Below are 22472 nucleotides of genomic sequence, written 5' to 3'. Positions count from 1 at the left end.
ACATAGTTACATTTTTTTAAATTTTCTTCACAGCACTTAAAATAATTTTTATAATTTCGGCAATTTATTTTTATTTTGTGCAGGCGCAGGCAGGAAAAACAAATAATTATGGGAGTTTACTTAAATATGTGAAAATATTTACTAGAATAAAAACTCCACTTTAATTAAAGTTTTAAAAAAATATTAGTTCTAAAATTTCCGAAAATTTGAGTTTTTAAAAAATATAAGTTCTGAAATTTCTGAAAATTAAATTTGTATCAAACACCTGATAAAAAGCTGACCGAAATTTAACAATTCAGCAATTTAACAGTTTGGGGAAGTCCTAATCTTCCTTTCCTAACTTGTGTTAACTAAATCATTTAAATTTTTTAATTAATTCAAAGTTTTAAAAGATATGTTGATATAAGGTTAAGTTTTTCGGACAGAAAAAAAATAATTAAATTCACCAATTAACAACTATTTTCTAAAGCTATTATTAGGCTTAGAAAAAATTAAAACATACTCCTATTTAATATTAAAATATTAGAAATTCTCAATAATCACATGTTACCCCCCAACGAATACCCCATACGAAGCGGTAATCAAAACAAAACAAAAATCACGTTTAAAGCTAATTTATTCGACCTGGTGAATCCGCACATGGATTCAGATGCGGATGCGGATACGGATAAAGATAGGAGTAGTCCGTAGCCCTATTTGTTGAGGACTATGGAGAGGTAGCAGTTCCAGACGAGGGCGACACACTGCACGTAGATCACCTGGTAGCCCAGCGGCACGAAGCTGAAGTTGATCATCTGGGCGGCTGGCCAGAGCATGTAGTTGCGGACCAGGATGGTGGGGTAGGTGTCGATGATGCGCTGACGGATTTTGTCCATCGGCTCGCCATTGACCAGCGGCACCAGGAAGGACATGGCCAGCGCAAAGGGGGGCACGAAGAGGCCTTGGTCGACCAGCATCTTGATGGCTCCCCTGCGGATCGGGGTGTAGGTCTTGGGAACCCGCGACTCCAGGAAGCCGTAAAATCGCCGGAGCACCGGACCCACAAACACCATCCCCAGGGCGCCAAAACGAAGCGTTCGGCCGGCATCCCACTCGTCCAGCGACTTCTTCTCGACGCCAAACTGGGCTATCACATCGCCCAGACCCATCACCGCCGCCACATTAAAGCCCTCCTTCAGGAACACCTTGAGTCCCGACATCTTCAACTGGCCTTCGACTCGAAACCGGCAATTTCAAACACCACTCTGAATAACCGATTGCATTGCGTATGCGATTTAAAAAGGGTTGTCTATTGAATTCAAAGGGGGTACGTTGTTGGAGGCAACTCTAAACATATATCTCACAGCTTGCCCATATCGTTTTTTTAAATACTATTTAAAATTAAATAAAATAAATTAAATATTTTAGGCTTTTCAGTAAGTTAGATTAAAAAACAAGATAATTGTACCAGTAGATCATTAATTGTGTTTCGGATGGCCACTTAAACCATGATAAACTTGCTAAATATATTTTTGAAATATTTGTTATTTTTTTGACAATAACTAATAATATACATTATCAAAAAATTCAGAATATATATTTTTTTCTCTACTCATATTCATTTATGGCTATAAACGCTGATAATTGTGTAATTTATGTTTTAATTTAAAATTTATTTTAGTATGGCAACCCTGTGAATAAATAAACATAGAACAACATAAAATTATTTATATAATCTAGAATCCATGGTTCATGAACATCCTGATTTCTGCAGCATGGTAATAATTAATTTGCCAAAGAATTTTATGATCATTCCATTAATATTCTTAATGAAATAGTATAAATAAAACAGTTCGAACAACTCCAGTAACTGCTGAATTACTCAAGGATTCGGTAATTCAACACCCACTGGATAACTCGAAATTCTCATTGATATTTACAGATTATTATTTAAATAAAAAATTAAAATTTGTTCTAATCTAAGTAAAACCTAGCTAATATCGAGCAGCTGAATCACTCTACGGCTTTCAGCTTCTTGCGTTTTCGCGGCGGGCCCTCCACATCGTTGTCCTCGATGACAATGGTGACCAGGTCCTTGTCTTCCTCCAGATTGTTTCCATTCACAGGGATTAATTTACTCTTCTTGTGCTTCTTTGGCGCAATGACTTCCTCTGTGGTTTCGTTGCCAAGGACTTGGCCATTTGATTTACGCTTCTTTTGCTTCTTCCGCTCGGTGACCTCCTCCTCCTCGACTACTTCCACCACATCGTCGGGGATTTCCCCATTTGATTTATGCTTCTTTCGCTTCTTGGGGGCAATGGACTCCTCCTCCTCCTCCTCCTTGATCTCCACCAGCTTATGCCCGTTGGTTTTTGACTTCTTGTGCTTCTTGGTGGGGCCCGCTTCCTCCGCCGAATCCAGTACAATGGAATCTTTGACATCCTCAGCGTCTGACTGCTCCTGGTAGGCTTCATAGGTGGGCTTGGAGTTCATGAATTTCGGTGCGAATCCGGTGAGCACCGACTGCCGCACATCGTGCTCCTTTTGCGCCAGCGTCTGGGTGGTGGTCATCAGCGTGCTGCGGATCTTGTAGTAGTTATCAGTGCGCGACAGCCGGGCCTTGGTCTCCAGGTTCTTCTTGTCCGCCTGGCTCAAGGATTTGGCAATCTCCTTGGGCAATTCGATGCGCTGCTTGTAGTCGCGCCCGAACAAAGGGTGCCGCTCACGGAAGACGAACTTTGGCGGCACTGCAGTGGCGGGATAGACCTGCTCCTCCTGACCCTCGTCCGTTTGCTTGGCATTCCGCCGCTTGCTGACCACCACGTAGCCAGCGAGGGGCAGTTTCCGGAGCGAATACTTCCCCTTGCCGCTCACATAGCCCAGGGTTTCGCTCTGCGGCGCCGAGTAGCTGACCGCCCGCACCCGGAGGTCGCCCACGCGCTTCTTGCCGGGCAGCTTGATGCGCTTGCCGGCCAGCTGGCGGGGATCCGTGCCCTTGGGACACTGCAGCAGCCAGGCTTCGTGGGATTGCTCGTCGAACTCGCGCAGCGCATCGCCGCAGCACTTTCGCGCCGCCACGCCAGCGTCCAGCTTCTTGAGCTGCTCCTCCTCCAGGAACTGGCGGCGAAGCTCCTTCTTGTCGGCCTTCTCCATATGGGGGCGCTGAACTATTTCAATTTAATTTTTAAGGAGAAAACGATCAAGAACTGCACGTGCTGCTGGCAGCAATCGATATCAGAAGCGCGAAATGAAATGTATCGGGGAATCGATATCGGTATTAGTCGATACTTATTTACCTAGCCCTGTTCAGACAGACGGCGCTTCTGCAACAGCGACCAAATTTTCAAATTATTAGTAATATTAAAGAAAGAAATATTTGTTGTCTAGTTTTAGTTTATCATTATTCAATCGAATTTCACTCTTTTCAAATTTTTACCGCCTTCTTTCTGCTCAAGAACATTTTAAAAGATTAAATTTTCTATTTTCTATTTTTCTAAATTGATTAGGCATTTTGAATAATTAAATGTTTATTTCTCAATGCAATGCTTATTACGCTGTTGCGTTACTCGGTCGCTGTTGCTAAAATACCCTCCGTCTGAACGGGCTATTACGAGTCGTTTCCTCGAGCTATCGATAGACCGCTAGTGCCGCCCGACACACCACCCGCTCTTTTTGTTGTTGCGCCCAAAAACGTGTGCTGCGCATTTCCCAGGGTTTCCCACCATGAGCCAGAAAACCCAGAAAACGGCGCAGTTCCACGAGCTGGAGCTGGACCAGCGCATCCTGAAGGTGAGTGTTTCTATGATCGCCATCCCTGCCGATAGCTCACCTTACTTTTCCTACCAGGCGGTGGCCCAGTTGGGTTGGCAGCAGCCCACGCTCATCCAGTCGACGGCGATTCCGCTGCTCCTGGAGGGCAAGGATGTGGTGGTGCGTGCACGCACGGGATCTGGGAAGACGGCCACCTACGCCCTGCCCCTGATCCAGAAGATCCTCAACTCCAAACTGAATGCCAGCGAGCAGTGCGTGAGTGCTGTGATCCTGGCGCCCACCAAGGAGCTGTGCCGCCAGTCGCGCAAGGTGATCGAGCAGCTGGTCGAGTCCTGCGGCAAGGTGGTCCGCGTGGCGGACATAGCCGGCAGCTCCAGCGATGCGGTGACCCAGCGGCACGCCCTGGCCGAGAGGCCCGACATCGTGGTGGCCACGCCGGCCAAGCTGCTGGCCCACGCCGAGGCCGGCGGCGTGGTCGATCTGAAGCATGTGGAGACCTTGGTGGTGGACGAAGCGGATCTGGTGTTTGCCTTTGGCTACGAGAAGGATTTCAAGCGCCTGATCAAGCACCTGCCGCCCATCTACCAGGCTGTTCTGGTCTCCGCCACCCTTACCGACGATGTGGTCCGGATGAAGGGCCTGTGCCTCAACAACCCGGTGACGCTGAAGCTGGAGGAGCCGGAACTGGTGCCGCAGGACCAGCTGACGCACCAGCGCATCCTGGCCGAGGAGAACGACAAGCCGGCCATTCTGTATGCCTTGCTTAAGCTGAGGCTCATACGCGGCAAGAGCATCATCTTTGTGAACAGCATCGACCGCTGCTACAAGTGAGTAAACTATTATCTTCCCTTCTTGCGAATCCTTTGAAGCCAATGATGATAAATCGTAAAATGCAGGGAGTGGGCAGCTGGCAACAGTTGGCGCACGCATGACCAGCAACTAATCTTCTCGCTGATGGCATATCCATCTGACCTATAGCTACTTTTAAATTAGGTTCTTTTTAATACCAAATTGCCTATTTTTAGGGTTCGCTTGTTCCTCGAGCAATTCGGCATCCGAGCCTGCGTCTTGAACTCCGAGCTGCCGGCCAACATTCGCATCCACACAATCAGCCAGTTCAACAAGGGCACCTACGACATCATCATCGCCTCCGACGAACATCATCTGGAGCAGCCGGGCGGCAAGTCGACGGCCAGCCGCAAATCCTCGCGCTCCGGCGACATGGAGTCGAGTGCCTCGCGCGGCATTGATTTCCAGTGCGTGAACAATGTGATCAACTTTGATTTCCCCCGCGATGTTACGTCTTATATCCATCGGGCTGGCCGAACGGCCAGAGGGAACAACAAGGGCTCCGTTCTGTCGTTTGTGAGCATGAAGGAGGCCAAGGTGAACGATGCCGTGGAGAAGAAGCTGTGCGACAGCTTTGCAGCCCAGGAGGGCGAACAGATCATCAAGTGAGTGGGGCGAAATGTTCTCTTCAAAAGGTTTTTTCTTTGCTAAACCAATTGCAATCATTTTCAGGAACTACCAGTTCAAAATGGAGGAGGTGGAGTCCTTCCGTTACCGCGCCCAGGATTGCTGGCGCGCCGCCACGCGTGTCGCCGTCCACGATACTCGCATACGGGAGATCAAGACGGAGATTCTGAACTGCGAGAAGCTCAAGGGCTTCTTCGAGGAGAACAAGCGCGATCTGCAGGCGCTGCGGCACGACAAGCCGCTGCGCGCCATCAAGGTGCAGAGTCATCTGTCCGACATGCCCGAGTACATTGTGCCCAAGGCCCTGAAGCGAGTAGTTGGCTCGTCCAGTGCCTCTTCCGCCGGCGCTTCGGAGGCCAAGCAGCCGCGCCAGTCGGCCGCAAAGGCAGCCTTCGAGCGACAGAGCAACGATCCGCTGATGGTCAGCCAGGTGGACTTCGGGAAGAGGCGCCCTGCCCCGCGGCGGAAAAAGAAGGCGTTGTAGGGGAGCAAATGCCGTTTTAGGGGAGGTAGCCTGTTATCCATAGTCGCTTTTAGTGTGTAAGCAAAAACTTATTTTGTGCGTATGATTTAAGGAAAACATAAAAACAGCTTTATACAAGATGTGAACCGTTTATATTTGAAGATTTGTGATCATCTCAGTAGCAAAATCGCAATAAGTAAACGTTATTTGCTCAACAAATTGAAATTTTAAACCCTACTGTTTGTGTGACGGCCGTTGGGTAACTACACAGAAAAACAAGAGAGAACGCTATAGTCGGGTGCCCCGACTATCAGATACCCGTTACTCAGCTAAAGGGAGTGCGAAGGAGATAAAAAACTTTGATCCGCCGTAACTTTTTAACGAATGGTCCGATTTAAAAAATTTCTTCGACATTTCGATATGTATTCATAAACATAATAAAACTGCATTTTTACTTTTCCGAAATATTGAAATTTTTAAAATCGTATATAAGCGATTGTGGGCGTTAGTTGGCTCGTCCAGTGCCTCTTCCGCCGGCGCTTCGGAGGCCAAGCAGCCGCGCCAGTCGGCCGCAAAGGCAGCCTTCGAGCGACAGAGCAACGATCCGCTGATGGTCAGCCAGGTGGACTTCGGGAAGAGGCGCCCTGCCCCGCGGCGGAAAAAGAAGGCGTTGTAGGGGAGCAAATGCCGTTTTAGGGGAGGTAGCCTGTTATCCATAGTCGCTTTTAGTGTGTAAGCAAAAACTTATTTTGTGCGTATGATTTAAGGAAAACATAAAAACAGCTTTATACAAGATGTGAACCGTTTATATTTGAAGATTTGTGATCATCTCAGTAGCAAAATCGCAATAAGTAAACGTTATTTGCTCAACAAATTGAAATTTTAAACCCTACTGTTTGTGTGACGGCCGTTGGGTAACTACACAGAAAAACAAGAGAGAACGCTATAGTCGGGTGCCCCGACTATCAGATACCCGTTACTCAGCTAAAGGGAGTGCGAAGGAGATAAAAAACTTTGATCCGCCGTAACTTTTTAACGAATGGTCCGATTTAAAAAATTTCTTCGACATTTCGATATGTATTCATAAACATAATAAAACTGCATTTTTACTTTTCCGAAATATTGAAATTTTTAAAATCGTATATAAGCGATTGTGGGCGTTAGAGGGGGCGTGGCACCCTTTTGAAACAAACTTGCGCTGCGTAGGAACTCCTAGAATCTGCATGCAAAATGTCAATCTTCTAGCTTTTATAGTTTCAGAGATCTCAGCGTTCATACAGACAGACAGACGGAGAGACGGACAGACGGACATGGCTATATCGACTGGGCTAGTGATCCTGATCAAGAATATATATAGTTTATAGGGTCGGAAACGCTTCCTTCTACCTGTTACATACTTTTGCACGAATCTAATATACCCTTTTACTCTACGAGTAACGGGTATAAAAATGGTAATGGTCAATTTGATATTTTTATACCCTTGTAGAGGGTATTATAATTTCAGTCAGATGTTTGCAACGCAGTGAAGGAGACGTTTCCGACCAAATAAAGTATATATATTCTTGATCAGCACCAATAGCCGAGTCTATCCAGCCATGTCCGTCTGTCCGTCTGTCCGTCTGTCCGTTTCTATGCGAACTAGTCTCTCAGTTTTAAAGCTATCGCGATGAAACTTTCCCGAAAGTCTTCTTTCTATTGCAGGTAGTACATATGTCGGAGCGAGCCGTATCGGACCACTATATCTTAAGGCTCCCATAGGAATATTCAAACATATATAAGAAAATTCTTGTTAATTTGTAGGAAGTAGGCGTTTTAATTCTTGACTACTTAAAAACAAAATTCAAAAATAGGAACACTGAATCTGGAATCCCTGGAACTGCACCGAGTGAGTATTACTTTATCTGCAAGGGTATATAAGCTTCGGCTGGCCGAAGGTAGCTTCCTTTCTTGTTTAAAGATCAAGTTATTCATATCATTTTGATATGATATAAGATTCAAACATATAAACATGATTATCATATCATAAAAAATAACAAATTTAGTATTTTTGAGCAAATAATATAAAAAAGATTAACATAATCTTTATTCATATCATTTTGATATGATATGCTATTTTGATATGATATGCTATTTTGATATGATATCAAAATGATATGAATAAAGATTATGTTAATATTTTTTTTTATTATTTGCTAAAAAATACTACATTTGACCTAAATCATTTCGGCTTTTTATACCCTTGCAGAGGGTATTATGATTTCAGTCAGAAATTTGCAACGCAGTGAAGGAGACGTTTCCGACCCCATAAAGTATATATATTCTTGATCAGCATCACAAGACGAGTCGATCTAGCCATGTCCGTCTGTCCGTCTGTCCGTCTGTCCGTCTGTCTGTTTCTACGCAAACTAGTCTCTCAGTTTTTGAGCTATCAGGATGAAACTTTCCCAAAAGTCTTCTTTCTATTGCAGGTAGTATATATGTCGGAGCCGACCGGATCGGACAACTATATCTTATAGCTCCCATAGGAACAATCGGAAAAAAAAAACTTTAAAAAATTCTAGCTTCGGTGTTTTTTGAAATATTATCTTCTACTTTTGGGGATGTTATTTTTTAAATATATCTGAATTTCGAATTAATTATTTAAAAAATCGGACTACTATATCATATAGCTGCCATAGGAACGATCGGAAAATTAATGGAAAAGTAATAGGAAATAAATTCTAGCTTCTTTGGATTTTATTGTATTATCTTCTACTCTAGGATATGGCACTTTTTAAATATTTCCGAATTTCAATTTTAATTTAATCAAAATCGGACGACTATATCATATAGCTGCCATAGGAACGATCGGAAAATTAATGGAAAAGTAATAGGAAATAAATTCTAGCTTCTTTGGTTTTTATTGTATTATCTTCTACTCTAGGATATGACTCTTTTTAAATATTTTCGAATTTCAATTTTAATTTGATCAAAATCGGACGACTATATCATATAGCTGCCATAGGAACGATCGGAAAATTAATGAGAAATATTAGAAAATTGAACATTTTTGCGATTTGTTAATTAATAGGAATAATCTGCAAGGGTATATAAGCTTCGGCTGGCCGAAGCTAGCTTCCTTTCTTGTTATTGATATGAAATAAGGTAGAAATAACCCTATTTCAGATCGCCTTTTTTTCTGTGTAATAGACCAGGCAGACGGAGAAGGCACTAAATCATGCCCATCTTCTCTAACTGAACAGCAGAGGGAAAACAAATTTACGGGTCACATTACCCAAATTACCGGTAGATCGTTGCAAATCGCAGCCATGATTGCCGCAGCAGCTGGAGGCCATTTAAGCTCGTCATCCCGGGGAACAATAGATCACCATTAGGGGCCATTTGGGTAATTTCCACAGCAGTTGTTAGATGAAATTTAAGCGAGGCGGGGGATTCGTTTTTAACATTTTATTATTGTCATTGAAATAGTTAACATTCATACAATTATTTATTCATTTATTTATAGCGTTTATGCAATACAATAATAATAATCATGAGGATAATAATAAAAAACTATTCGGTTCGATCTGCGCGCCTTAGTATATGGCCAAGTCTGTCTGTCTATAAAGTTGTCTGAGCAATCGAAACGGGAAATTGGAAACGGAAATGGGAAATTGGTAACTAGAAACAGGAAACTGGAAATCAGGGGGACAAGAGGCGGTTTCGGTTGCGTTACGGTTACGGTTACGGTTTCTCATCCATCGACTATCGGTAGTAATGACTTTTATAATATCGCTTCTTTAAGTGCTAAATTAAACATATACATTTAAGTTAATTTAGCATAATTGTAATACAACTCGCTAGGTTTAGGTAGGTATAGGTATGCGCGGTATCCCTTGTTCCTATGGACAGTATTATTTGACTATTTCGGATGGGGGATGGCCACGAACTGGAGGAACAAATGCCCTGGACTCTCTCCTTCGCTATTGATCTATATAAATATATGTATATGGTTTATGGTAGTAACTTAGGGTAACCAACATGAAATCACATCGCAAATTAAGAATGGATAAACTAATAACTGATATACTGATAACTGATACTGAGGAAGAGGCACAAACACGAAGTTAATGAATCTAGACTAAAATGCAGCCATACACATACATGTATCTGTATCTATGTGGATATAGATCGGTATCGGTACATATATCTCTATAAACGTTTTGCTCTCATTACTTTGTATATAATACGTATATACCATTATCGATTTATGCTTTATTTTGTTACGATGCTAAAAAATGTTCGCTTTAATTCAATCCCCGTTTTTTTTTTTTAATATCCTCTATGCGGAATTCCCACATTCGTTTCCTTTCCTTTCGTCACGCTTTTTTTTACGCTTTTCAGTTTTTTTTTTTCATTTTTTGTTTTCTTTGTAACACACATACAGAAGTCGTTTAGATTATTGTTGCAACAAGACGTAAAAATATACATATTTTCATCAAAAAATGACCATCGCTCAGTGCTACCGTCTCTAATTGAAGTTGTTTTGTGGGTGAAGGTGAAGAAGATCCCGAAGATCCCGAAAGATCCCGCAGCAAGACATCCTCGCTCCTTGCAAGACCTTCATATATATACCGTAGATATACGCGAATTTCGTAAGAGTAGTAAGAACGACAAAAAAAAAACATTAAAATATGCCCGAAGCGATCGATTTCCTGGCGATATCCGTGATATATCCTCAGATATAACTGCCGCACCGGGGGCATGTGTGTGTATGCGGATGAGTGAGTGAGTTTCCGTCCATCCAGGCCAGCTTAGATGGGCACATAGTTGCCTTTGGGCTTGTAGAACAGCTGGCCGCGCAGCAGACGACGCCGAATCTCGGAGAGCAGCAGTCGCTTCTCCTTCTTGATCTTCTTGAGCACACCCTTGTTCTCCTGGGCACGGCGCGACAAGTAGGGCAGCACCTCCTCCACAGGGCCATACGGGATGTACTTGTACGCCGAGTAGCCCGCCTGGCCTGTAGTTGGATAAATTTATTATATATTATGGTTATAAATTTATTTAGGGTATTTAAAACTCACCCAGTGGGAAGGTGATGTAGTCGCACATGCCCAACAGTTGGCCAAAGCAGATCACCTTGTCCTCGGGCGAAATGCCGATCTCCTTCATCTGCTGGATGGCAAAGCGCACGGTGTCCTCGTTGTGCGAGGCCACCATAATGCCAATTTTCCGGGCATCGTCATCACAGTCCTTCATCAGCTGTGAATATGATTTAATTTAATAAAGAAGCGGTTTAAATATAATCTTATCCCTTAGCCCACCTTAATGCGTCGCAAGCACTCGGCCAAAGTCTTGTGATACATGTCCGTGGTGGCCTCGAAGGTGGGATTCACCGGATCCGGATATCCCAGAGACTTGGCGCGGTCACGCTCCTGATCCATATAGGCACCGCGCACCAGCTTGGCTCCGAAATAGAAGTTCTGGCGCTTGGCCTGCTCCAGATCGGTGTTCACCTCGCGGAACGTTTCGCGCAGATAGCACTGGTACGTGTTGAAGACAATGGCCTTGTCCTTGTTGTACTTGCGCATCATTTCCAGGGTGATGCGCGAGATGGCCGGCTGGAAGTAGGTCTGCTCCGCATCCACCATGATGCGCACATCCAGATCGGCAGCAGCCTAGGGATTTTCAAGAGTTAATATTAATAGGAATTCTCTAAGCGGAGTGACGACTCAAACTCACCTTTACAATCGTGTTGAGGCGACGGATCATGTTCCTGAACATCTCCTCCTCTTTGGGCGGTATTTGTGAGATCAGTCGACGCATCTGGCCGGTTTGGGGATCGGGAACGCGGAACGTGTCGCTCAGCTGCGAGTCCTCGTCCACGATGCCCGACCAGGGGAACAGATGCAGGATTCTGCAATGTGATAATATACGGTTTGATATTAATGAAGGGGATTACAAGATATATAAGAGGACTCGGACTCACCCCTCCTTATCGGACGTCACATTGTTCAAGAACTCTTTCACGTCCTTATTGTCGCCCAGCGTTGCATAATACTTCTCGAGATCCTTGATGGTCTTATGGTGGGTCAGCACATTGCCCTGACCGCCCACCATGTCCTCCATGTACTTGCGTGTGCGCATAATCACCTCGGACAGTTGCAGCTAAAAAAAAGGAGGAAAATGGTATTGTATTAAATCATATAATCTGTGATATTTACACCAAATGAGGATATGTTGGAAAGTGTATCAAAACCTATATAAAATGGTTTGACTATCTAGAGAGAATTCTGATTTTAAAAATTATGTTTATAAAAATAAAATGGTAAGTATTAAATTAAATCATATAATATAAGATATTAAAACCAAAGAAGGAAAAGTTAGAAAGGGTATATCATATAAGTGTGATATTAAAACTAAAACAAGAGAGAACGCTATAGTCGGGTTGGTGTCCCGACTATCTAATACCCGTCACTCAGCTAAAGGGAGTGCGAACGCTGTACTCGGGTTGGTGTCCCGACTAATAATCGTAACTCAGCTAAAGGGAGTGCGAGGGAGATAGATATATAAATTTTGATTGCGTGTAACTTTTTAATGAATGGTCCGATTTGAAAAATGTCTTCTACATTTCGATAGGTATAAATATACACAACAAAATTGCATTTTTACTTTTCGGAAATCTTTAAAGATGTGGGCGCAGGACCCATTTTAAAATCGTTAGTGGGCGATTGTGGGCGTTAGAGGGGGCGTGGCGCTCGGCTAAAATAAACTTGCGCTGCGTAGGAAGCCAAAGAATATGTGTGGGAAATCTCAACCTTCTAGCTTTTGTAGTTGCTGAGATCTCAGCGTTCATACAGACAGACAGACGGACAGACAGACGGACAGACGGACATGGCTAGATCGACTCGGCTGGTGATCCTGATCAAGAATATATATAGTTTATAGGGTCGGAAACGCTTCCTTCTACCTGTTACATACTTTTGCACGAATCTAATATACCCTTTTACTCTACGAGTAACGGGTATAATAAAATGGTTTGACTATTTAGGGAGAGTTCTAATTTTAAAAAATATGTATATATACAAAAAGCTATTTAGGGAGAATTCTAATTTTAAAAAATGTGTATATATAAAAAAAGAAAAATGGTATTGTAATATGTTATATTAAAACCAAAGAAGGAAAAGTTGGAAAGGGTAACTATATCAAATAAGTATATTAAAATCTATAGAGAATAGTTCGACTATTTAGAGAAAATTCTGATTTTAAAAATTATGTATATAAAAAAAATGGTATTGTATTAAGTACCAATACAGAATAGTTCGACTTTTTAGGGAAAATTTTAAATAATTAAGTATGTTTCGGTTTAAAATGTACACGGATTTATTTTGTACTTCAGTTTTAAACCTTTTAGAAGCTTTAATGACAATTATATGCATCGGCGACTACCGTTCACTATTCATTAACACCAATTAACAATGTTCTCCCTTTGCTGTTTATTAACATTAACCCCCCTGTGTTCCCCGTATAAATGAATTATCTGGGACTTACGGGGATAATGGGATTAGGGGATTGTGCGAACTTACCAGCAATTGTGGACGGCCCAGGGCGGTGAGTTTAATGGCGGTAATGCCCGTTCCGAAGGTGGCGCCTGCAGGTCGATATTCCGATCAATCGATGGTTGGTTGTTCGGTGTTGGTCGTTGGAAATGAAAAGCGTTTGGGGGAGAAGAGCAGAGCAATCGGTGAATAATGCGATGCGATGACAGAGTCAAAGATCGGAAAGCGGAATCTACGGGTATACAACACGTATCTCTAACTACGGCACTCTACAAACATCAAATGATACGGATACGATTACGAATACGAATACGTTTCGAGGTACAGATACGACTACAAAACAACGGCTACGGTTGGTAGAGTTTGAAAAAATATCGACAGTTGGCAATTTCTCGATATTTGATGTGTTTTCCCTTCAAAATATCGATAATATCGAATCAATATTGGGTAAATATCGAAAACATCGATAATTTTCAAGCCCTAACTGTTAGCCACACACAATCAGCTAAAAGCGCATACGAAAGGACCAAAATTTGCTTTGGCCATCAATGGTTTACTCTTTTTCGTGTATTTCGAATATTTATGGTTTAGTTTTCAATATTACTTGTTGGTATTTCTTGGGGAGTGTGCTGTTTAATTTCTCGCCTTACCCGTGGCCACTGCCCGGGGCGCCTTGCGATCATCATCTTTTCATTTTTGGAATTTTGCAACGATTATTTTGGTTTTGGGGTTTTGATTAAGTTGGGTTAGGTTTTCGATAAACGATGGGTTGGATGCCACATTTGGGATATTTGCGGGGCAGAAGAAAGAATTTATTAATCATCAATTAAAAGTTGATTTGAAAATGTGAAAGGTAGAGAAAGGTAGAAAAGAAGAAAGCTTGGCAGGAGAAACAGCCTAAACACCACAGGTTGGGGCGAACTCGAAGAATGCAATGTCTTATAAAATTCGATTTCTCTGAGTATTACATTTCTTGATTTTATTTAACTTATTTATTCCCTTGCAGAGGATATTTAAATTTTAATTTTAAACATCAAATATCTTTTTTAAATGAATAATATTGTATAGCATTAACTCGATATAAAATCCATAAAAAATAAAACAATAACTTTGACTGCATGCTTAACAATTAGCAATGGATGCTTTTGCTTTTGCTTTACACGATCTAAAAGTGAAACGGAACGTTTGTTTTGTACAAAAGGAAAGGAGGGGATCAAGGAACTTGCATGCCGTTCAACAACACCGGGTGTGCCAGAGGTGCAAGGATCGGCCAGGGACAACTGGCCAAGGACATACCCGAAACGGCCTCCAGACACTTGATGAAGATCTCCATGTTCCGCTCGCAGGTGGCCTCGTTCAGGTAGAAGTAGGTGCGAGCACTGCTCACCTTGTAGCGCCGATCGGCGAAGGACTTGTCCACATGATACTGCGGCATGCTGCCCTCCTCCTTGTGTTCGCCGGCACTGGAAACGGAAGACCTGGAAGGGAAATTAAAATGTTTTAATTAAATATTAATATATATTAATACTTATGTATTTATAGTTCATAGCAAAATGGGACAACACTTACTCAACTTCTCGTTTCTCAGCCTCCTCCTGGCTGATATCCTCCTCAACGGAATAGTCGAGAATCGGCTTAACGCCGAACGATCTTAGCCTGCAATGGTTGAAGTTCCATTAGCTCACGTTTGCAATTTGCTTTCAAGACAATTTAATTAGTAAAATAATAGAATTTTCTTTATGATTTGGTTAGCAATTAGTGGAGTTTGGCAATGAAGTGCATAATTTTTGGAATTTCTTTTCATTCTTGTTAAAAAGGGAGCAATTTCCAATTGGGGATTCATATCCAATGGTTCGGGTAGGTCTTTCATGCAGACAGACTTGGGATGGATTCCCATAATTGATTTTTTTTAGGGATTGAACATCATTAGTAGCAACATGTGTGCATGTATATAAATTGCGGTATATAGATACAATATACGTATATGGTCTGCTACTTTGACTTATTTATAATAATAAATTAGTAGAAATTACTAGAGTTAAAGGGTTTATAAATTAGGAATTTTTAACGCTTTCATTATCTGTATAATAAAACCAGGTAACAATTTTAAAAAATTTTTTTATAACAATTTAACAATTTTTTTTATAGGGGAAAAACGGCGTCTTTCAATTTTCCGGAAAATAAAAAAAAAATAAATCGAATTAATCGAAATTTAGACTAAAACCATATACGTATACGCATGAATGTTATCGGATATTGTATAGGGATGCATGGAGTGCTGAAAGGGAGGGGTTTAACCTCTCTAGGGCGGGCACGATCGTGTGCCGATTCTCGCCGGCCACAAAGTGTCCGTAGAAGCTGGACTTCATCAGCAGGACGAAGAGCTTCTGGCCGAGCAGGTTGCGGGCCAGTTTTAGCAGCTGTGTTTATCGGCGTTTTCGGTTATCGGTGATATCGGGAGTAGGTTTTTTTGTTTTAAAAGTGTGGGCATTTAAGCGGGTTTCGCATAACCGTTTCGCAGACCCGATTCGCGGGCAAAATAAAAACATGAAGTAAACACAAAACCATAGGGGCGGCAGAAAGCAATATAGAAAAGAAAAAAAGAAAAGGCGATAAGTGAGTGGGAGTGTCGTGGTGGGCAATTACCTTTCCAATGTGGGTATGATCTTGATCTGATCCTCGCCGGCGACAAAATGGCCATAGAAGGTCGCCTTCATCAATGCTGTAAATAACCGTTGACCCAATACGTTCTTTGACCATTTCATAAGCTGCGAATTTTTCGATTGTTTTGATCGGTTTGGTTTTATGCGGTATATTTTTAGTAAGTTTTTTCGGTTATCGGTTTTATCGTTATTTTTAATATTTGTAATATTTTGTTATGTTGTCCGTGCGGCGGCAAAAATTGAATTTGATACAGTTTTAATTTTCTTTTTTTTTTTAAATCATTAAATTGCGGTATAAAAAGGACAACGGGTTCTTCTTTTGAAGATAAAAAGAAACCATATACCATCGATTCTAGCTGAGATCTCTCCTGTTTTTCCAATCCTCCCTGGTTCGTTTAATTTTTCAACGACTGGATCGCACATAAATCATTTGGAATTTGGCCAAATGGCAAGAGACAAAAAACGTGAACCGAGTCAAGGCCAAAAAATCTCTGCCAAAGTCCAACAAAATACAGTGTGTGGAAGGCCAGAGAAAAAAGGCGACAAAAAGTGCGGAGGCGGCAATGTGTATTATTCTTGGGAAGCTGGATGTTATTTAAAGGAGTGCCAACTCAACACGCACATAAACATTCGATTACCAAATCGAGCTGAGCAGTCAAAGCAAGACGATCCGATCCGATCCGTCTCGGGTCCATCAAAGAAAACCAAATGACAACCTAAGAGAAATTTTGGTCAAGATAAAAATAAGCACTTCCTGTTACAAAAATAATAAACAGGATTTCGATTTGGTTCACAAAATTCAAAATGATGGCTTGTGAAGTAAAATACTTTTTAATTCAGGCTAATAATGGTTAAAACTAATTTAAAAAGGTATAGGTCACGTACAATGTACATACATTATTATACTGGTATAAACAATAAATATTGGAATTCATCCTATTCTCACATTTCGTTTTGAATATTTCTTCCAAAGAAACTTATTTTAAATCAATTATTACAATTTTGGCAACCTTTTAACGAGTTTAACTTTAGGAAAATGAAAAGCAAAGGAATTAAATCAAGAATCTCACTTGGCAACCCGACAAAATGCAGTTAAGGATCATCAAACTAAGTTTGCAGTTTCCACACGAACGAAAGCGGAAAAACGGAGAAGAAATAAGATCATTGGCCTTTGATGAATGTTTCCTGGGCACGTGTGTGATCCGCTTGATGCGGGATCCATCAGATGAATGGAGGAGAGCGGTCAGGAGTCATTCGCCGTCTGGGAAGAACCGGTTTGGTTGACAGCACTGAAGTTAAGGTAATTAATTGGGTACAAAGCTTGCCGAGAAGAACACTCAGCCATCGCAGCCGACAATATACAATACAATCAACCAAAACTGGTTACATAAAACAAATTCCCCTTTCGTATTCTTTTTTTATTGTTTTTTTACCAAAAGTTTTTTGTTGAATATTTGGTTCTTTCATTTCTTCTTTGGCAAACAATTCGAGCAGGACAGGTGTTTGCCGTTGAGCTCTGGCCCCCAAGAAAAAAAGGGGGGAAAAAACAACCCACAGCTAACACCACCCCCCGTCGGTCACCTGTCACACTGTCTCTCCCACTTTCACCCCGTTTTTTAGCCATCAATACCTATTCTCACACATCACGAGACCCACACCGCTCGGTCGCTAAAAGCAATCGAGACGATACTGTTTATAGAAATAGCGAACACATGAGTACACTCTGGTAAAAAGAAATGTAGGGTGTTATTTGTAATTTTTTAAAAATGTAAATTTCTAAAAAAAAAAACACTCATTACATTTGTACACAATATTTTTTTTGTTAGAAAACTTAATTTTTCAAAGCCACGAAAAACAACAATATAAAAAAAATATATTTTAATTATATTTCTCGAATTAAAGGAATTAAATTTTAATATTGTAAACAAATCTTTAAAATTTCTCCCACAATCTGTCTAATTAAAGAACATTTATCGAAAAAAACTTTTGTTTTCAACAACAATATAAAAAAAAAAATATTATAATTATATTTCTCATATTAAAAATTTTTTATTTTAATATTGTAAAGAAATCTTTAGAATTTAGGTTTTCACTCACAATAAAGATTTATCGAAAAAAAAAACTTTTTTGGTCCGACAACCTACTTTTTGTTTAAGGGTTTATTTTTTTGTGTTTTTCTCAGTGCTTAAAATGAAAAGGGTGGGCGGGGTGCAAAGTCGATGCCTGACTAATGCAATGTGAAGTCGTCGGTCCCAGGGAGTCGTGCGAATATTCCCAACGACAGCCATTTAGCCACCCATTTATGCAAATTGCATCGAGCAAAAAAAGGAAAACAGCAGATAAATAAATAAAACCCTTGACGACGACGCATGCACTTTAAGTAATCGATAAGCAATCAAACGATCGCCATGTGATAAGAACGCCAACGTAATTAAATAGAAACACGCTAGCGATGGGGTGGAGGAGTGGGGAAATGCATGGGGGGTTTCCCCAACGATTTTGATTGGCCCTCATTCGGGGGCCTGACTATATAATGGTCTACATAATCCATAAGCGTTGCTGAGCAAATACGCACGAGTTGAGAGCAAACAACGAATGGGGTAAGGTCACTATGGCCCCTTGGTAATTTGCATGCCAGAGTTTTCCCTTTTTCCTGCCGTCAATCAGGCACTCATTCAATTTTCTTTCTGTGCGACTGCAGCACCTGCCAGAAAGTGGCATTAAATGCAACAAGCAATTAGCCATGAATTCATCAAAATGATGGGAAAAACGGGGGAAAAGGAAAAGGGAAAACTCTCTTGAAAAGCGGAACACAAGCGGAAAAATCGGAAGGAAGGAAGCTATAGCACCTGACCCGAGTTTTTGGTAGAAAAGCAGCAGGTGGAAGTTTGTCCCCTCAACTTGAAGTTAAGATTGAAAAATAGCAAAAGAAAATCGTACACCTGCCTGAAATCACAATGATATTTTTAATAATTTATCACACAGAAAATAATCGATATGATATATGGTCATTTCTACCTTATTTCATATCAATATGAAGCCGAAATGATTAATGTTCAATTTATAATTTAGACATATCAACTTGATATTTTCTCATTTCATAAAAGTTATAAAAACACTGTTTTAAAATACCAAATTTAGTATTTTTGGAACACATATTGTAACAAAGAGATACAAATAATGTCTATTCGTATCGAAATGATATGAATAACTAAATATTTAATATCAATCTGATCTTTTGACCATTTTGAGGTGCTGTAAAGGCATTCCCCCCTTTATTTCTCAGCCTGTGGAACCGGAAAACCAACAACGAGAGAGCTCAGCTAGGCGATAGATTGGACCAATAGTTGGGTCAAGGGTCGAGGGACGCAGGACTCGGCAGAAGGAGGATCGCGGGCGGAGGTCACCGGCCAACTCACCGTCATGTTGTGCTCGACCAGCTTCTCGCTGGAACAGATCATGTAGACCAGATAGGCGCGCATCAGTTCGCCGGTTGTCTTGCTCTTGAAGGCGGCAATCGGATCGTTGAAGGTCACGTCCAGGGGATCCCTCTGCGGCGAGCCAGCGGGCGAGGGGTTCTGGCTCTGCGACGAGTCCTGCTTGGCGGTCCGCTTCACCGCCTCGCCGGCCACCAGGTCCGGTTGGACCAGAGTGGAGGCCTGCAGCGGCCGATTGCCGGAGTGCAAGAAGCGAGCGCCATTGATCCCGCTAGCGGGATGATGATGATGATCCGATGATGATGATAGAGAAGATTCTTCGCCGGCTGCTGTGGTGCTCCTCCTGCCGCACTGATGGTAACTCCGGCAGGCGGCGACGACGGCCGCGGAACTGCTCGACTTGCTGCTATTACGGCCGTAGACCAAACTGATGGCTGTTCGTTGGGAGCTCAGCGAACGAAGTAGAGCCATTACAAGGGATTCTGCGGCTTATTTGGGCTATCTGCTCTCCGGGTTCTGAGAAGGGTATTGAGACTTGCTCCGATCTCGGCTGTTGCTGCAAAAAACAAGGTAAAATCTGAGCTAATATCTCTAGAATCTCGACAAATCACTATAAATCTAAGGCAGGACAGGGGCGTGGGCAAGATTTTTTAAAAGGGGATTCGAAAAAGTTGTCACTTTTAACACGAGATTGTTGTTGCCACATTATTAAAATTTTTAAATGAATTGTTTAATTGTTATAACTTTTTCACAATAATTTTAGGAATCGATTTATTTGATGGATTCTTGAGATAATAATTGATTTTTCCACACACATTTTGTAGTAAAAAAAATTAAAAAATTGGATAAATTAGCACCCCCTTTTGCCAGCGCCACTGTTCACAGCTGATTTTGCCTGATTTGCGGAGAGCTTTTCGCTCTGGGTCGCTCTCTCCGTCTCTCTCGCTCGCTCTGAATGTTATACAACAACTGCGAGAAGCCGAAAAAACAGCGCACAACACAAACACACGTACGCGACGTACGAGTACACCTCCGAAATGTTCAATTAAAAAACAAATTCAATTTCTGTTGCTGCTTCTGGCCTGATATATCTTTCGCTTTAATGTGTCTTTTTCAGTTATTTCTTACTTTGCTTTTATTATTTATTCTATTACGCTTTGAGCGTTGTATACGCCGCAGAAGCACGAAACCGAATGCGACGAAGACGCCAGAAAAACGGGGCGATTTGAGAGGCGAGGCGAGTTTCGGCGAATTCAACGAAGCGGAACGAGGAAGGATACGACACGAAGCGAAGGCGAGAAAATCCTTTCGCTCGTGTTTATGTAACTGTAAATGTAACTGTGATTGTGATTCTAACTGTGACCGTGTGACGTCACAGGCATGCGAGCCCCTTTGATTTTGATTAGGCATTTGTTTTGATTTAATTGAAATGCGCCGCAAACACACACTAATTGGTGTGTTAATTGCCGCTCTCCTTGATTCTCCCCCATTTTTCCTCTCTCTCTGCCTCTTTTATTCCTCCCATTACCCCACATTTCTCGTTTTATTTATTAATTAGCAGCCCGCTAAATAATCGCTAGACGAGAAGCTGCAATCAAATCGAAAAAAAAACTTGGCGGGTTTCATTGCTCAGATTTCATTACACTTCATTATGGTCAATCTCCCATCCCCCTCTCGCTCTGGCCGCCGTGGTTAGAGGGAGACGCAGAGCTAGCAAACTTAAATTGCGAATTCATCAGAAGTGTTTTTTACTTTTTTACTTTTCCTTTTTTGTTGTTGCCATGCGGCGAATTGTACCCATTATATAACTTCGCTCTCCCGCTCTCCGTAGAGATCCTTTAATGATACGAACGTGCGTATGTGTGTGTGTGTACATTGTACACTGCAAAATTTCTCCTCGCTTTCCCTACCTTATTTTCCTTGCGGTTTTTCCTCTTTGCCCCAACTTATATTTAGCTTTTTTCATTTGCTACTTCAAAAAACAAGCTGAGATACATAACTAGAAACAAACCATACAACGAAAACAGGGTAAACAATTGGGAATTTGTTGAATTTGCTTCTTCAAAATTTTGTACAATCGCCAAACAATTTTCCGGAAAAACTTGTGTGTTTGACAAACTTTTCACAGCAACCAACGACTTTTCGTCGTTTTTTTTTTCTTCAAGTGCATATTCTCACCTCACAAAAGACACACAAGTACTATAATAATAATTTAAAATTTTTGTATTTTATTCTATGTTGTTCTTTTCGAGGGTTTTTGGTTTTTTGTTGCTGCTGCGCGGGAGAGAGCGTGAGCACGCGCGAGAGGGAGAGAGAACGACTGCAAGGGTCTGAATTCGCGAACAAACTGAAACAAATGAAGCAAAATTAAGGCCAACAACGGTGGTGAAAGCTCCAAAAAGCTTCCGAGAAATGGTCAAAACGAGTGCTGAGCTGAGCCAATAGTGTGGGCGGGGGGAGGGGAGGGACGAGGGGGCGTGGCGCGCCACCAGACAGCAGCTGTTTGCCTTGCACGTGAGCGAAAAAAGTGAATCGAATCGAACATTAATCGCCATCTTGTCCCCTCTTTTCGCCCAATTAAAAGCGAGCCGCTTATCTACGCCCCTGGCGGTTGGCCAGGAATCGTTCTTGTTCTTATCTTATCAGCCGACTGCCCCTCCTCCCCCGCCCACTTACTGTACCGCCCACTCGTTTAATCTGCCGGTTAAAAAGCGAGCTTTTGCGAGCATCTGGCAAGGTAAACAGGGTTGCTTTGGTCACAGACGATAACAATTTATCGTAGAAAGTTTAAAGCTCGCCATGTTAAATTTCCGTTTAAAAAATTTGAATTTGAAATCATCCCATTATTACATACAGTAAATCCAGAAACTTTAATTTATAACGATTTTTAGAAAAAAACGTGATCTAAATGCAAAAAATTTAAATTTATGAAAAATGCTGAAATTGGTTAAAAGATACATATGTATATGTAGCTAGTTTAACTAATTGTAAAAGTTAAATTACATCCATATACTTTAATATAACAAGCTCATACTTTACTCACCTGGTTACCTGTATTTTAAAGAAATTAAAGAAAATTCGTGGCAATACTTTACCACAGCATGTATGTAAGAACCATAACGGATTTTTGTGGTTGGAAGATTCC

General features: G+C 41.6%; 4 protein-coding genes and 1 non-coding gene across 11 annotated transcripts; 2 read left to right on the top strand and 3 right to left on the bottom strand.

Moving 5' to 3' along the window:
* Positions 1 to 614: 614 nt before the first annotated feature.
* Mpv17 (Mitochondrial inner membrane protein MPV17) lies at positions 615 to 1324 on the bottom strand. The gene has a single exon (XM_017153845.3). It carries the CDS (start codon positions 1197 to 1199, stop codon positions 693 to 695), a length of 507 nt encoding a protein of 168 aa, XP_017009334.2. The 5' UTR covers positions 1200 to 1324; the 3' UTR covers positions 615 to 692.
* Positions 1325 to 1908: 584 nt separating this feature from the next.
* On the bottom strand, positions 1909 to 3338 carry LOC108065718 (uncharacterized). Its single transcript, XM_017153844.3, has one exon. The coding sequence runs from the start codon at positions 3130 to 3132 to the stop codon at positions 1993 to 1995; it is 1140 nt and encodes a 379-aa protein (XP_017009333.2). The 5' UTR covers positions 3133 to 3338; the 3' UTR covers positions 1909 to 1992.
* A 272-nt stretch (positions 3339 to 3610) lies between these two features.
* Ddx56 (putative ATP-dependent RNA helicase DDX56) lies at positions 3611 to 6576 on the top strand. Its single transcript, XM_017153666.3, has 4 exons — positions 3611 to 3768; positions 3826 to 4577; positions 4776 to 5204; positions 5272 to 6576. The coding sequence occupies exons 1-4, from the start codon at positions 3703 to 3705 to the stop codon at positions 5708 to 5710; spliced, it is 1686 nt and encodes a 561-aa protein (XP_017009155.2). The 5' UTR covers positions 3611 to 3702; the 3' UTR covers positions 5711 to 6576.
* On the top strand, positions 4618 to 4710 carry LOC123003518 (small nucleolar RNA Z30a). Its single transcript, XR_006412633.1, has one exon. It is a non-coding gene; the product is annotated as a small nucleolar RNA Z30a (small nucleolar RNA).
* Positions 6577 to 9121: 2545 nt separating the features above from the next.
* slgA (proline dehydrogenase slgA) lies at positions 9122 to 21670 on the bottom strand. Of its 7 annotated transcripts, none has more exons than XM_017153661.3 (12): positions 21506 to 21670; positions 19310 to 19883; positions 15874 to 15995; positions 14797 to 14883; positions 14524 to 14705; positions 13878 to 13913; positions 13255 to 13319; positions 11658 to 11836; positions 11411 to 11585; positions 10993 to 11346; positions 10753 to 10930; positions 9122 to 10688 (listed from the first exon to the last, which is right to left on the bottom strand). In XM_017153661.3, the coding sequence occupies exons 2-12, from the start codon at positions 19796 to 19798 to the stop codon at positions 10483 to 10485; spliced, it is 2073 nt and encodes a 690-aa protein (XP_017009150.2). In that variant the 5' UTR covers positions 19799 to 19883; positions 21506 to 21670; the 3' UTR covers positions 9122 to 10482. The 7 variants fall into 7 exon arrangements, with proteins under 7 accessions (XP_017009150.2, XP_070075165.1, XP_070075166.1 ...); XM_070219064.1 differs by lacking the exon at positions 21506 to 21670 and adding an exon at positions 21339 to 21468; XM_070219065.1 differs by lacking the exons at positions 15874 to 15995; positions 21506 to 21670 and adding exons at positions 15526 to 15647; positions 21238 to 21448.
* Positions 21671 to 22472: the final 802 nt, after the last annotated feature.

This window comes from Drosophila takahashii, chromosome X (genome assembly GCF_030179915.1).
Source record: "Drosophila takahashii strain IR98-3 E-12201 chromosome X, DtakHiC1v2, whole genome shotgun sequence".
NCBI classification, from domain to species: Eukaryota; Metazoa; Arthropoda; class Insecta; order Diptera; family Drosophilidae; genus Drosophila; species Drosophila takahashii.
Note: the sequence above shows the minus strand (reverse complement) of the source record. Positions and strands in the feature narration are given on the sequence as shown.